This window comes from Hyla sarda, chromosome 3 (genome assembly GCF_029499605.1).
Source record: "Hyla sarda isolate aHylSar1 chromosome 3, aHylSar1.hap1, whole genome shotgun sequence".
In the NCBI taxonomy this organism is placed as follows: Eukaryota; Metazoa; Chordata; class Amphibia; order Anura; family Hylidae; genus Hyla; species Hyla sarda.
In genome coordinates this window covers 400,388,243-400,405,282 of record NC_079191.1, presented here as the reverse complement: position 1 = coordinate 400,405,282, position 17,040 = coordinate 400,388,243, and the positions used below count along the sequence as shown (strand labels likewise).

The window sequence follows — 17,040 nt, the reverse complement described above, 5'->3', positions numbered from 1 at the left end:
CTCTGCTACAGCAGCAACCATCTCCTCCGCCAGCTCCTGCACCCCTTCCGCAGCGAGTGGCCACTCCTAGCCTCCGCTTGTCCCTGCCGGACAAATTTGATGGGGACTCTAAGTTTTGCCGTGGCTTTCTTTCGCAATGTTCCCTGCACTTGGAGATGATGTCGGACCAGTTTCCTACTGAAAGGTCTAAGGTGGCTTTCGTAGTCAGCCTTCTGTCTGGAAAAGCCCTGTCATGGGCCACACCGCTCTGGGACCGCGATGACCCCGTCACTGCCTCTGTACACTCCTTCTTCTCGGAAATTCGAAGTGTCTTTGAGGAACCTGCCCGAGCCTCTTCTGCTGAGACTGCCCTGCTGAACCTGGTCCAGGGTAATTCTTCCGTTGGCGAGTACGCCATACAATTCCGTACTCTTGCTTCTGAACTATCCTGGAATAATGAGGCCCTCTGCGCGACCTTTAAAAAAGGCCTATCCAGCAACATTAAAGATGTTCTGGCCGCACGAGAAATTCCTGCTAACCTGCATGAACTCATTCATCTAGCCACTCGCATTGACATGCGTTTTTCTGAGAGACATCAAGAGCTCCGCCAGGAAAAAGACTTAGACCTCTGGGCACCTCTCCCACAGTCTCCGTTGCAATCTACGCCTAGGCCTCCCGCCGAGGAGGCCATGCAAGTGGATTGGTCTCGCCTGACCCAGGAGGAGAGGAATCGCCGTAGGGAAGAAAATCTTTGTCTGTACTGTGCCAGTACCGAACATTTCCTGGTGGATTGCCCTATCCGTCCTCCACGTCTGGGAAACGCACGCTCGCACCCAGCTCTCGTAGGTGTGGCGTCTCTTGATTCAAAGTCGGCTTCTCCTCGTCTCACGGTGCCCGTGCGGATTTCTCCTTCAGCCAACTCCTCCCTCTCAGCCGTGGCCTGCCTGGACTCTGGTGCCTCTGGGAATTTTATTCGGGAGTCCTTGGTGAATAAATTCCGCATCCCGGTGACCCGTCTCGTCAAGCCACTCTACATTTCCGCGGTCAACGGAGTCAGGTTGTATTGCACCGTGCGTTACCGCACGGAGCCCCTCCTAATGTGCATCGGACCTCATCACGAAAAAATTGAGTTTTTGGTCCTCTCCAATTGCACTTCCGAAATTCTCCTTGGACTACCCTGGCTTCAACACCATTCCCCAACCCTGGATTGGTCCACAGGGGAGATCAAGAGCTGGGGTACCTCTTGTTTCAAGGACTGCCTTAAACCGGTTCCCAGTACTCCCTGCCGTGACCCTGTGGTTCCTCCTGTATCCGGTCTCCCTAAGGTCTTTATGGACTCTGCCTGCCATAAGAAGTGCCTCTCCCCCCCTCCCAGTCCAGTCAGGCAAGCCTCGGTGCCTCCTCATGGCCCCCGTCCTGGTGTCACACTGCCCCGTGCCAGGCCTCGCCCTCTGCCCTCCCTCCCCATTCCCACTCCTGCTGTACTGCCTGCCGTTGAGGAATCCCTCCATTCTTTCCCGGTGTCCTCATCCCAGGGGAGGCAGTTACCGGACAAAGAGAAGGGGAGACCTAAGGGGGGGGGTACTGTTATGCCTAGCGCTCCGGGTCCCCGCTCCTCCCCGGAGCGCTTACGGCGTCTCTCTCTCCGCAGCGCCCCGGTCGGTCCCGCTGACCGGGAGCGCTGCACTGTCATGGCCGTCGGGGATGCGATTCGCACAGCGGGACGCGCCCGCTCGCGAATCGCATCCCAGGTCACTTACCCGTTCCCGTCCCCTGCTGTCATGTGCTGGCGCGCGCGGCTCCGCTCTCTAGGGCGCGCGCGCGCCAGCTCCCTGAGACTTAAAGGGCCAGTGCACCAATGATTGGTGCCTGGCCCAATTAGCTTAATTGGCTTCCACCTGCTCCCAGACTATATCTGATCTCTGCCCCTGCACTCCCCTGCCGGATCTTGTTGCCTTAGAGCCTAGTGAAAGCGTTACTGTGTTTGTCCATACTGTGTACTTGACCTCCTGCTATTACCTTATTGACTACGATCCTTGCTGCCTGCCCCGACCTTCTGCTACGTCCGACCTTGCTTCTGTCTACTCCCTTGTACCGTGCCTATCTTCAGCAGTCAGAGAGGTTGAGCCGTTGCTAGTGGATACGACCTGGTCACTACCGCCGCAGCAAGACCATCCCGCTTTGCGACGGGCTCTGGTGAACACCAGTAGTGACTTAGAACCGGTCCACTAGCACGGTCCACGCCAATCCCTCTCTGGCACAGAGGATCCACCTCCTGCCAGCCGGCACCGTGACAGTGTGCTCGCTACCAGACAGACTTCCCCAGCAGGCACCACGTCACTGATGCCTGCTGGGGCCAACACTTCCGCCCGTAGTTCACCTATACAGGGTGCCTCCAGCTGTTTCCCCACTACAACTCCCAGCTTGCCCTGACATCTATTGGCTGTCAGGGCATGCTGGGAGTTGTAGTGGGGAAACAACTGGAGGCATAGTGTATAGGTGAATGGCCGCACATCCTGCTCCCGCCGCGCAGCCCGTAACCCCCCTGGCCCCGCTGCGCCGCTCAACCCACTCCCCCACCTCCCCTCCCCCCGCAAAAGCACAAAAACACATTGAGGAGGGCGACCCCTAGTGGCCGAGTTTAAAAGTGATTTTAAACTGTTTTAAAATCACTTTTTTTAATTAAAGTATATTAGAGATATGTTGTAGTACTTAAGTATTACAACATATCAATTTTTTGATTTCATGACAGTGCCCATTTAAACAAAAGGATAGGGGATAAGATACCTAATCTTTCATGCAGCACCCCACTATTATCAGCCTCCGGAGCAAAGAATCGCTCTGGGTCTGATAAATCACGATCACGGGGCCGGAGTATCATGATGTCACGGCTCTGCCCCCGTATGATGTCACACTCCGCCCCTCAATGCAAGCCTATGGGAGGGGGCGTAGCGGCAACATCTTATCCCCTATCAAAAGGATATCTCCTGCAGCCCCCCCCCCCCCGTTTTTCAGCTGCATAGAGCTACGATCGCTCTGTGGCTGATGACGGACGATGCAGGGGATGGTCGTCACGCCCCCTCCCATAGACTTGCATTAAGGGGGTGGCGCATGATGTCATGAGGGGGCGGAGCCGTGATGTCATGATACTCCGGCCCCTGCATCGCCCATCATCAGCCACAGAGCGATCCGCGCTCTGTGCAGCTTAGAAACAGGAGACCCTCGCCGCCCGCTCCAAGCGTTCGGAACAAAATGTTCTGAATGCTGGGGCAGAGGAGTACCCCTTTAAGGTTCTATTCACATCTCTTTCAGAGAAATACATCAGGATGTTTCCGCTACTTCTAATGGAAGGCTCCAAAGTATTTGACTCTCAAATGGCATATGTTGTCTGTGGGCAGCCATGATTTCCAATGTATACCACACTGTGCAAGTTTTTATGCGAGCTTTAGGAGCCATGATCATATCTCATCAATATCAGCAAAACATGAGTTTACCTTCTACCGATGACAAGTTGAACTGATAGTAGGTTTGCACCCGAGCTAAATAATCCTTAAGAAACCAGTGTGGTGTGTCGCTGGAGACATTGATCCTGTATTCATATAATCCTGGCTTGGTTAAATTCTTGAACTGTAGATTGTAGAACTTGTTGTCGAAGCCAAGTGATAAAATATCCTTAAGCTTTTATATATAAATAAAAGAAATAAAGTTATCAGAAAAAAAATGTGACTCATCAAATATAATTGTCTTGCAATTGTATCTCATCTTTCTCTCGGTGTGGATGTAATATACGGGAAGACAATAAGGGAGGCTGATGACACATCAAAGGAACGGGAGTGAGATGAAAGGACACCAAGGAAGAAAAGTAGGGCGAAATTTGGTCTTGAAATGGGCCTCTTCCTTGCTTCACTGACAGCAAATCTCCTACTACAAAGATCATGTTCTCATATAAGACAATGGAGAGTGAGGTGCTGAATCATGAATCCATATTTTAGCCTCCTATGATGATTTTTATGATTCCTTATTAGGAAATGTGCTTGGTAGAAAGCCAACAGATAGGAACAATACTGTGAATTCATTTTCAAGACCAATGGAATTCATTAACTTTTTAAAATAAATAAATAAAATTGTTACATTCTCCTGAGCTGGAATACCCTTATTGACAGGAGTAATGGCCGACATTTATCATTGTCTTTAGACTGTTTTTTGTGTCTAGAAAAAGCGCAAAAAAGGCACAAGCAGGGTTTATTGGCACCTTTTGGTTTACACATTTCTGCTGATTTAGAGTTGCAATCCACTGATTTTGACAATACACATGATATGGAAGAATTTTATGAACTGGGCAAAAAAAGCGCAAAGCCACTGAAAAGTCTCTAAAACTACAACAGCCCAGACTTAGCTTAGCTTTTTGGTGTATGTGAAGAGAGAAATTTCAGAAAATGTGACCTGCACAAAATGTATCAAATGCTCTGCGATCATTTAATAAATTTGTTGTTCCTACACATCACCAGCACACAAAAAAAGGTGTAAAAAATGCTTCACTTACACCTACAATGATAAATGCTTCACTTACACCTACAATGATGAATGCTTCACTTACACCTACAATGATAAATGCTTCACTTACACCTACAATGATAAATGCTTCACTTACACCTACAATGATAAATGCTTCACTTGCACCTACAATGATAAATACTTCACTTACACCTACAATGATAAATGCTTCACTTACACCTACAATGATAAATGCTTCACTTGCACCTACAATGATAAATGCCGGCCAATGTGTCCCGTGCACATGCACAATAAGAAAATTCCGTTCAGAATTTCCATGGGGAAATTTGCTTGCAGCAGCCATTCATTGTTTTCTATAAGATTCTGCTGTTTTGATCACATGTCGGAAGTTCTGTAGTGGAACTTCCAACACAGATCTGGATTCTGCTGAAAGAATCCGCTTGGAATCCACTCGAAAAAGCCCATTTGGCTACATTTACGCTACATCTGAGCAGATACCTCCAAAAGAATAAACATGTTCTCCTGAAGGGAGAGTCAGATAGTAACTCCGGTTTATTAAAAATAGATGACCTCAGGCGCTCCTTCTGAGAGAAAATGGCTATACAATTGTGCCCAAAAAATGCTGCTATCTCCTATAGAGGTCCCTGTTTTCCTCTATAATAGCTACAAAAAGTCCTCAAAAATAATAGCTGTATAGGATAAGCGCTGTATGGGACTTGAGGGACTGTGTGTTTCTAAAATATCCACTATAATTGTTTGGCAAGCTGCTATAAGGTGTACTTAATGATAAGGTTGCTTACCCTGCAAGAGGTTCTGCAGCGTGTGAGGTGCCAATGCAGGGTACTGAGCGGTGTCCTTGGTGAGGTCCTTTAGCGTCCGTACTGTAGATCAAGCGGATATTCGATGATTTCCTTATTGCGATGTGAACTTCTGATGATCACAAATGAAGGGATCAGTGTCGTCCGATGTTATGGTGGGGAAGCGCCGGGAGAAACAGCTCCGGCCGGTAGCGTCTCTACCCCGCGCGTTCCCGCCGGAGTGTAGAAAGTTGTTTTGGGACTGGCAGCGTGACGTCACTACTGGGACCAGTGAGGGACAGATACAATACTATCCGAAGCTTTTCGGAAGCTTAACGGCTTCCTTCCTCAGGGATGCAGTACTTGGTCCTTCACTTCTATACATACACTCCAGGTAAGGACGACTTGATAATTAATTTTGTGAGTGCGAATTATCGGAGGAATCCGAATAATTCAAAATCCGTATTCAAACCATGGGGGACAATAGTATTTAATTCAAAAATCTATTTTCCCTCAGTACGGGACATCTGTGCAATGTAGTCCCCCCCCCTCCAATTTGGAGTAATTTTTTCTACTGCAAAAAACATGGACCCTGAAAAAAGAGATCCATGCTTTTCCTTATAATGTTTGGACAGGGGGTGTCCTTCAAAGCCCCTTTCGATATTATATATATGCTCCCCTGTGCGTTTATTTAATAGTCTTTTCGTCCGGCCAATATACAGTTTTTTGCAAGGGTATTGGATTCCATAAATAATGCCTCTGGATTTACAGTGCATGTGAGTTTTTATTTTATATTTCTCTTCATCTAGTCCCACCCTGTTGGGAATATACAGCACTGGTTTATTATTTATGGATTTTTTACATGATTTGCATGTTCGGCATGGGTAGAAGCCTAATTTAGGTGTTAATAGGATACTATCATTAATGTTGTTCATTTGGTTCTTATTTTTTTTTCTTTAATTGTGGGTGCCACTATGTTACCTAAATTCTGTGCTTTCTTACTCCCTTTTTTTGGGGAGTAATTCCCCCACCACTTTATCTTCTTGCAGTAGGCTCCAGTGTGTTTGGACAATTCTCCTCCAGATATGGCTGTATTTGGAGTAGGTGGGGATTAGTGGTAATCAGAACCGGTCCTGTATGTCAGTTTTAAGGGGATCCTCCACCGATATTCTTTTGTCTTTTTTATTAATTAATAATGTTTCCCTATTTATGGCTTCCACTTCTTTGCTGGTTTTAGTCAGAGTCTTTTCATCATATCCTTTGCATATAAATTTCTTGCACAGAGTATCGGCTTCCTTCTTAAAATCCTCAGTAGTGTTTTAACCTCAGGAATTGACTTCTAGGGATATTGTCCAACCACAGGGACAAGTGACAGCTATCTCTCTGTATGTAGCTATTGCTATCCGTGGGTTTAATAAAGGTTGATGTCACAATTTTATTATTTTTGATTTGTATATTAAAATCCAAAAAATTAATATGTGTAAAACTAAAACAGGCGGTAAGATCCAAATGGAATTCATTTTTACTCAATTCATCTAAAAACTAATAGTGTTGATTCGCCCCCTCCCCAGATAAAAACAATATCATCAATAAATCGTCTCCAAAGGACCAGACTCGCACACAATTTGCCACTGGGGAATATAATTTCTTCTTCCCAGCGGCCAACATACAGATTTGAATGACTGGGTGCGAATCTGGACCCCATCGCAGTCCCTCACTTCTGGACATAAAAATCTTGATCATATTTAAAATAATTATGATGTAGAATAAAAGATATACAGTCACCAATAAAAGTCACCTGGTCCGGAGGGATGTTCTATAGAGAGAGGTGACATCTAGGGTTCCTAAAATGTACCCCTCTTTCCAATCTACTTCTTTTAAAACTTGTAGGACGTGTGTCGTATCCTTCAAAGAGGCTGGTAGTTTGCTGACAAAATTTTGAAGCTGTAAATCCACATAGCGTGCCAAATTGGCAGTGAGGTATCCTATCCCCGAAACGATTGGTCTCCCCGGGGGATTTTCTAAAGATTTATGAATCTTCGGTATGTGATAGAAGATAAGAATTTTTGGATTAGGAGAAATTATGTATTCCTGTTCTCTTGGAAAATATCCCTAGAAGTCAATTACTGAGGTTAAAACGTAACTGTACTGATTTTAAGAAGGAAGCCGATACTCTGTGCAAGAAATTTATATGCAAAGGATATGATGAAAAGACTCTGACTAAAACCAGCAAAGAAGTGGAAGCCATAAATAGGGAAACATTATTAATTAATAAAAAAGACAAAAGAATATCGGTGGAGGATCCCCCTAAAACTGACATACAGGACCAGTTCCGATTACCACTAATCACCACCTACTCCAAATACAGCCATATCTGGAGGAGAATTGTCCAAAAACACTGGAGCCTACTGCAAGAAGATAAAGTGGTGGGGGAATTACTCCCCAAAAAAAACTTTTTTGTGTTTAAGAAAGCACAGAATTTGGGTAACTTAGTGGCACCCACAATTAAAGAAAAAAAATAAGAACCAAATGAACAACATTAATGATAGTATCCTATTAACACCTAAAGTAGGCTTCTTCCCATGCCGAACATGCAAATCATGTAAAAAAATCCATAAATAATAAACCAGAGCTGTATATTGCCAACAGGGTGAGACTAGATGAAGAGAAATATAAAATAAAAACTCACATGCACTGTAAATCCAGAGGCATTATTTATGGAATCCAATACCCTTGCAAAAAACTGTATATTGTCCGGACGAAAAGACTATTAAATAAACGCACAGGGGAGCATATATAATATCGAAAGGGGCTTTGAAGGACACCCCCTGTCCAATTGATTTTTGAATTAAATACTATTGTCCCCCATGGTTTGAATACGGATTATGAATTATTCGGATTCCTCCCATAATTCGCACTCACAAAATGAATTATCAAGTCGTCCTTACCTGGAGTGTATATATAGAAGTGACGGACCAAGTACTGCATCCCTGAGGAAGGAAGCCGTTAAGCTTCCGAAAAGCTTTGGATAGTATTGTATCTGTCCATCACTGGTCCCAGTAGTGACGTCACGCTGCCAGTCCCAAAACAACTTTCTACACTCCGGCGGGAACGCGCGGAGTAGAGACCCTACCGGCCGGAGCCGTTTCTCCCGGCGCTTCCCCACCATAACATCGGACGACACTGATCCCTTCATTTGTGATCATCAGAAGTTCACATCGCAATAAGGACATCATCTATTATCCACTTGATCTACAGTACGGACGCTAAAGGACCTCACCAAGGACACAGCTCAGTACCCTGCATCGGCACCTCGGACGCTGCAGAACCTTATCATTAAGTACACCTTATAGCAGCTTGCCAAACAATTACAGCAGATAGTAACCCCGGTCAGCTTATTTTTCCCCGTATCTGGTTTTGTGACCAGACTTAAAACTGTAGTATACCACCACAGTTTTAAAGGGGTACTCCACTGGAAAACATTTTTTTATTTTTTTATTTTTTAAATCAACTGGTTCCAGAAAGTTAAACAGATTTGTAAATTACTCCTATTTAAAAAATCTTAATCCTTCCAGTACTTATCAGCTGCTGTTTGTTCCAAAAGGAAGTTCTTTTCTTTTTGAATTTCCTTTCTGTCTGACCACAGTGCTCTCTGCTGACACCCCTGTCCCTTTTAGGAACTTTCCAGAGCAGGAGAGGTTTGCTATGGGGATTTGCTCCTACTCTGGACAGTTCCTAAAATGGACAAATGTGTCAGCAGAGAACACTGTGGTCAGACAGAAAGGAAATTCAAAAAGGAAAGAACTTCCTCTGGAACAAACAGCAGCTGATAAGTACTGGAAGTACTCGATTTTTAAATAGAAGTAATTTACAAATCTGTTTAAAGGGGTTGTCCAGTGCTGAAAAACGTATCCCAAATTCCAAATCCCAAATTCCATTTTAATCCATAACACCATGAGTGTGTTTTTGCTAGGGACAGGAGGCATACGTAGGTACAGTATGGGGCCATGTGCATTCACGATGTGCCTAATTATGGCCCCTTGCAATTCGGAACATGTACATGGCATAACAGTCAAGTCGATAAGGCCTACAGCATTCAGGGACATTTCAGGTATTAAAAAGTCTTAAAATTCCCCTGGTTGCTTCGAAGTAATTCACCACATCACGTTCTGCATTATCTTGTTTTACTCTGAATTTGAAAGCAATAAATCTCTTTGCCATTTACCTAAAAATAACCACACACCCTAACACAGCCGCATGTGGGGAGCCGATTGCTTTGAAGTAATTGATGGAATTCTGAACAACCTTGATAATTGTATTCCTTACCATAACGTTGTTAAGATGAAATCTGGGAAATAAGCTATTTAACCCATACAGACCATATGTGTCTTGTATATTTGAGGCCTCATTTGCAGCTGGGATCTTACCTACCCCTCAGCTATAACAACAATATAGTAGGCTGAACTAGATGGACTCTTTCTACTATATCAGATTGTGGTGACCCACGGTGTATGGTGGGACCACGGGGTGTAACGGTGTAGGTGGATGGGGTAATATGGTATTAACCCCAATGGCAAGGTATTAACAATGTTCGTGACGCCAGAGTGCCGGAACCACACGAAGGGTATCTCCGCTATTCCAATGGCTAGGCAGTGAAAGGAGAGTCCACAACCAGGTTATGGTTTAACGGAGGATTTACTGAGGTCAGATAGGTGTTATTATCTTCACATCTATGCCAGAATCCCAGAGAGGTGGCCAGGAACACAGAAGGACCTCGCAGCTTGCTGGGACCAATAAGACTTGTAATGGACTTTAGAATCTTGACTTTAGGCTGGACTTGTCTATAGGTAGTGACAGCAGAAATAGACTTTGACTTACTGGAATGACTGTAGATTTGAGGCCTTCCAGGTGCTGGACACTAGCACTGAGATCTCTGGTGTTTGCTGGTCTCAGTAAAGAAGAGAGAGAATTATAATGGCCGCTACCTTATATAGAGGGGGGCTGAGCCAAAGCCCATTGGTCAAGCTGCAGGTCGTGTGTTAAACTGGTGCCCTCTGGGTAACATGTGATAACATAAACATAACATGTGACATTTCACAGGTCCTTTAGATGACTTCTCACAGGTCCTTTATACTGACTATACATTAATACACTGACTACAATATAACAATATAGTAAAGGGGAGACACTGCAGGAGAGCCCCAGGTCACTGAGGGACTCAACCTGACAGGGTCTAAGGGTAGTACAGAACTATGTCCTGTACTGGGACATCTCAAGTGTTTCCCAACCAAGGTGCCTCCAGCTGTTGCAAAACTACAACTCTCAGCATGCCTGGACAGCCGAAGGCTGTCCAGGCATGCTGGGAGTCATAGTTTTGCAACAGCTGGAGGCACTTTGGTTGGGAAACACTGTACTATATTATCGCTCAGTTGTGTTATAGTTTTCCTTATAATGTCATTGCTATTACATTGACCAATATGAGGTCATAGCTATATGGTGACTACTTTGATGCCATTGTTATCAATTAGATGTCAGGACTGCCATGGTATTGTCTAAGTTTATTGGCCGAACAGGCTGGTAATCGGGCCCTGTGCAATCAGGCTAATAATAGGGCTCCTTTGTCAACTGATCAAGCCATTCTGAGCTGCTGAAAAATCATCAGCCACTGGCCGCACATCTCCTGTGTACTAGGGAATGTCTGGCTAATGGTTAATCGTTCATGAGGCCCGGCTGCGGTACTGATCAAACCTTGTAAACAAGTGCCAATCACCAAGATTTTGCACTCACGATATCTAATAGGGCCCCAAGACTGGAGAAAAATAGGACAACACTGACCATGCACCATGGTTAGTTAACATGATGATGTCAGCCATATGTTATGATTAGCATTATGATGCAAGAGTTGTCATGAAAGCCATTTGGTTGTCACCTTTCCCTTTACAACAATAAAGATCTTAAGCTAGGTTCACACTGCCATTGTGCTGCGACCGGTTCAGGGTCCATTAAGCACTTTCATTTCATGCTTGATTCATTGTACTATATTACACAGGCATCTGCTGAGTCCGTACCATCACCTATGCTCTTGAATATTGCCTTTTGTATGTTTTTTGAATTCCTGACCTTTGCCTGTTTCCACTACCACTGCATTCTGAATTCTGACATAGACCTGACGGGACCTCCGGTTCTGACCCAGCTTTCTTTTCTGGTACTCTCTTTGATTTTTGATTTTGTTCTGATGCTTCCCTCTGGTTTTGACCCCTGGCAAGACTTTAGAAATTCTTCTGGTTTCTGATTTGGACTTCTACATGATAATTTGGCTCTGACCTGGCCTGTGTCTGCCCTGTGCCCAGCGTAGGGACTGTCACCCAGTTGGGGGCCGCCATGTAGGGTAGATCATCTAAGTGGTAGGGACAGCAGATGGATGTTCAGTGTAGGCCAGCACCGTGCCTTTATTACCTGAGATCTGACATACAAGGAGATTTATCAAAACTTGCACAAACAAACATTGGCACCGTTTCCCATTGTAACCAATCAGATTGCTTCTTTCATTTTTAAAAAGCTTGAATCTGATTTGTTCTTATAGGCAACTGCTCCACTGTTCCTTTGCACAAGGTTGATAAATCTCCCTGTATGTCATGGATCAGGTAGGGAAGGGACAATGCAGACCTATGCTGCCCATCAATCTGATGTCACTACCTGCTTAGATGAGCTATCCTAAATGGCAGCCCTGAACTGGGCAATGGTCCCTACGCTGACTAAGTGCACAGGGCAGACACAAAGTCAACAGGGCGGGTCAGAACCAATCTGTGCACAGGTGTGGTGCAAAAACATCCTTTTTTAAATTCTGTAAACCCTTTAAGTCATGAAAGTCATATCGATGTCAGCACCAAAATGTTTTGCATTTATGATTTCTGCTGTGTGCTGGTCCTAATGTTGTAACCATACATCATTATGTTCATTATGTTGTTATCTGCTGTCCAAGTTTTAAATGTTGTTATTCCAAATAATTTGAGGCATTTATAACAGAAAAAAGGACTTACCCTTTTTTCTAATTGTTTGGTCAACTGTTGCCCTGGAGTAACACTTTGTGTTGTCCAATTCACCGTGCAATTAAATATATTCCAGCCTATGGATATAAAATTCCCATGGATTATCCATTCATAACATCGGCACTGTGACCACTACTGCGACCAGTAGCTAGAACCAGCAGGGGAAAACCACATGGCTGAGAGCTTCTCTCCCCGCTCTGTCTATGGGACTAACACAGTCCTCTTGACTATTATTATGTGACAGTCTCGGTTGGTGGCCTAGAGCGGGGAGAGAAGCGTTCAGCTGTGTGCTCTCCCTCCTTGTTCTAGCAATCGGTTGAGGTCTGAATATTTATGTTGTGTAAAAAGTTTTTCTCATGACAGGTTAAGAAAACAACAGATACTTTATATCATTACATACGATACAATTCTATACAGAATGGGGCTGAATTAAATACAATCATTATTTCTTTATCTTTATTGTGGAATCTATGCCAATAATAACAGTATAAAACAATTTAGGATAATCAAAATAGTTTTAGTTCTTACCTGGTGGATTCGCTGAATTACCTAGAAAGAAAAAACACTTTTCAGCGTTATTCTTAATATCAAGATATAATGGTAATATAAATATGAATTTACCGTAACTATTAAACCTGTGACCTGTGAGTTGACCACTTGGGCTGTAGCACTTTTTGTGTTCATTATAATAATTAATCCAAAGCAAAATGGGTCACCCCAATCTCTTTTATCCATGGGGTACAGGACACTTTTGTCATTGCAAAAAAGCTTTGGCACAAGCTTAAAGGGGTACTCCCCTGGAAAACATTTTTTTTAATCAACTGGTGCCAGAATTTAAACAGATTTGTAAATGACTTCTATTAAAAAAAATCTTAATCCTTCCTGTACTTAGCTGTTGTGTGTTCCATGTTTCCTTTCTGTCTGACCGCAGTGCTCTCTGCGGACACCTCTGTCCATTTTAGGAACTGTCCAGAGTAGGAGCAAATCCCCATAGCAAACCTATCCTGGTCCGCACAGTTCGTAAAATGGACAGAGGTGTCAGCAGAGAGCACTGTGGTCAGACAGAAAGGAAATTCAAAAAGAAAAGAACTTCTTGTGGAGCATACAACAGGTGATACAGGAACAGGAAGGATTAAGATTTTTTAATGAAAGTAATTTACAAATTTGATTAACTTTTTGGCACCAGTTGGTTAAAAAAATAATGTTTTCCAAGGGAGTACCCCTTTAAGAAAAGGAGAGTAGCTTTTCTGTAGATGTCAGTGTATTTAGCCAAAAGTGAGAGTGGAACTGACAAACAAAAAAAATAAAATAAAATAAAAAAAAAACTATGGAAATATTTGCATCTTTTTCTCTCTTTTGGACCCAAAAGAGACTAACAAAAATACTATGTGTGAACCCAGCCTTAAAAGGATTCTGAGTGATCTGGACACCCAAGTATGTCATGGTCTGTGTCTGCCATGTAACGGGGTATTCGCAAGAAGAAGAATTATTACAATGATTTGTGGAAATTAATCTTACAGGTGATTACATCATTACTGTATTTAGGGTAACCGCTATAAACCTAATTTTGTGGCACACTATTTTCAGCCATGCAGTGCCCTGTAAACCACTAGCCCGTGTGAGTTGTACCCGTCCTTCCCTTTAGCTGGTCCCACACACTATAAGTCAAACACAGAGAAACTTATTGCTTGCTGAGCAGAAAGTTAAACTAATGTAGCTAAAGACTGCAATTATCGAGCTTTAAATAGCAGAACACTGGCTTCCAGTACTGGTATATTTCACACTGTGAGAAACGCATTGTGTCCTAAAAATCCTATTTTCTGTATGGCACTTTATACAGGAACACTATAGCATAAATTAAAACAAGCAATGACAGCAAGCACAAGCCACTTACTGCGGGAACGATCTGCCGGTGAGTGACATGTTGGAACAATTCAGCAATATTTAATGAGCTCCATAGAGTATTTGCAGCTCGCAACCCTAGATACATTACCTGTCGCTCTGCTTGTTAAATATACCTAAATGTGGGGAGTAAATGACAATTGTAGGGCTGATTACCTCCACCATCAGTAATTATATGGCTTCTCTAGATGCTGTTTCCTGTAGTATGATAGTGTATTACTGTACAGAGATCGAAAGCAGAAGAAACAGACAGCAACTTGCATGAAGAAAGCAATGAAATGTCTTCAGAGTATCTTCTTTATTAAATACTCACATGTTAAAGGGGTATTTCGGGCAAAAACATTTTATCCCCTATCCAAAGTATAGGGGATATGATGTCTGATCCGGGGGGGGGGGGGACGGGGGGGGGGCGCTGCTGAGACCCCCGCGATCTCCCTGCAGCTGAAACTGAATCTCCAGTTTCGGAAACCTCCGGTTTTCCAGGACTGGGGATGTCACGCCACACCCCCTCCATTCATGTCTATGGGAGGGGACGTGACGGCCGTCACGCCTCCTCCCATAGACATGAATGGAGGGGTGTGGCGTGACGTCGTGATTCAGCACCCGCACCCAAGATTTCTAATACAACACCCCATTCCCCATACAGTGTGTCACCACAGTAGTAAGGTGATTACATGAAGAGGGGGGTTGTTACAGTGTGTCACTATTATAGCCTGTAAGAATCCTGGAACTGTGCAGGATGTCAAGATTTAGCATGGACATTTCTTTTTTTTTTTTTTTTTGCGCAAACACACACTGTTTTTTTGCGTGACACACTGTAACAAACCCCCTCTTCATGTAATCTCCTTACAACTGAGGTGACACACTGTAATAAACCTCTTCCTCATGTAATCTACTTGCTACTGAGTTGACACACTGTAACAAACCTCCTCCTCATGTAATCACCTTACTACTGGGGTGACACACTGTAACAAATCTCCTTCCATGTAATCTCCTTACTACTGGGGTGACACACTGTAACAAATCTCCTTCCATGTAATCTCCTTACTACTGGAGTGACACATTGTAACAAACCTCCTTCCATGTAATTACCTTACTAGGGTGACACACTGTAACAAACCTCCTTCTCATGTAATCTCCTTACTACTGGGGTGACACACTGTAACAAACCTCCTCCTTATGTAATCTCCTTACTACTGGGGTGACACACTGTAACAGACCTCCTTCTCATGTAATCTCCTCACTACTGTGGTGATACACTGTAACAAATCTCCTTCCATGTAATTACCTTACTCGGGTGACATGTGACCTCTCCTCCAGCTCAGCCCCGCCTCCTCCTCCACATCACACAGGTCCTTCAGCCATAGTCTTTCCTTTCCTCCCCAACTAAGCTCCGCCCCAACATGTTATTGTGACATCATCACAGGTCCTACATCTCCAGCATCTAGCAGTCCGGGCCAGGGGAGGAGATGGAGGGAGGGTAAGAATAATTCTTCCTCTGGAAAAAGCAAAGGAACGCCGTTCCTGTGCGTTCCTGCAGGACTCGAGTCCTGGTTCACTCCATTGTAGTCTCTAGTACTATTGAGAACGTTTTTGTAACCCGCACTGTAACTTACCACATTGTGAGTCCTCAACACCTTTGTAGAGACACGAGCATCTGTACGAGCCTGGGGTATTGATGCATTCGAATTTGGCATTTGGACATGCGTACAAGCTCTGGCACTCATTAATATCTAGAATTTAGAGTAACATAAATGTACAATAAAAAAAAACATATATGCAAATATTATATACATTAGTATATTCAGTACTTGTAGATACTTGTGGTAATGCTCAAGGGTAGATCTGGGACAGAGGTAAGCTCCGCTACATCCCTACATGCTACATTATGGCTCCCCAGATACCTCCCTTACTGACAGTCATTTTTGGATACCTGAGCAATTTTTGCCATTGCCGGAAAATCCTTGTTTGCAACTGCACGTGTATGAATTGTTAGATCTGGTGCAATCGGCATTTTCATGACAAGGGAAAGGATACGGAGGCAAGCAAAGATCTGCAGGTAAAAATATATTAGTCAGTACCTGTATATACATGCACTTGTGAAAACATTAGATATATACATGATACCACGGTGTACTGTGTCATGGGAGATTATGGCATTATATGGAAAATAATGAATCGTCAGGGATATAGCTGTTGTGTACATATATAGCTTACCATTTAGAAAGCATTTCTCTCCATCTATACCGTTGGCGACGGTTCCAGCTGGGCACGTACTACACACATATTGGGATCCGGTCTTTTGATTTAGGCAAGCCACCCCAGGGAAACATGGTTCTCCTTGACAAGGTTTTGATTGACTTGAACAAAATGGTCCTGAGAAGCCGTCTGGACATATACAGCCAAGGACCTGAACAAAGAATATTTTTAGCTTCTGTGTGCAAATCAATAATTTTCTACTAGTAAAAATATATTTGATTCAATGTATTATTTTATAAGGAACCTGTCATCACTTTCATGCTGAAGATGTCCAGCAGAAAAAAACAGCCCCCAATCCACAGAAATGGGGATAAGTGTCTGATCGCAGGGAGCCCGACCACTGGGACCCCTGCGATCTCCCATACAGTGCCCCGGCTCTGCTGTTGTAATGACGTTTCACATACAGCTCGTAAGTTGGTCGAAACACGCCCCCTTCATTAATTTTTAAGGAAGAGGCGGAGACACACGAGAGCTGTGTCTCCGCCTCTCCCATGGAGATGCATGACGGGAGCGTGTTCCGACCAACTTACGAGCTGTAT

General features: G+C 44.0%; 1 protein-coding gene across 1 annotated transcript in view; it reads right to left on the bottom strand.

Moving 5' to 3' along the window:
* Positions 1-17,040, bottom strand: part of LOC130362923 (fibrillin-3-like) — a 103,915-nt gene that overhangs the window by 11,749 nt on the left and 75,126 nt on the right. The window contains exons 18-23 of the mRNA XM_056568082.1: positions 16,460-16,652; positions 16,176-16,295; positions 15,859-15,975; positions 12,869-12,889; positions 12,332-12,417; positions 3,474-3,657 (exon numbers count right to left, since the gene is read on the bottom strand). Coding sequence (XP_056424057.1) covers positions 3,474-3,657; positions 12,332-12,417; positions 12,869-12,889; positions 15,859-15,975; positions 16,176-16,295; positions 16,460-16,652 — 721 coding nt within the window. The remainder of the gene's footprint in view (positions 1-3,473; positions 3,658-12,331; positions 12,418-12,868; positions 12,890-15,858; positions 15,976-16,175; positions 16,296-16,459; positions 16,653-17,040) is intronic.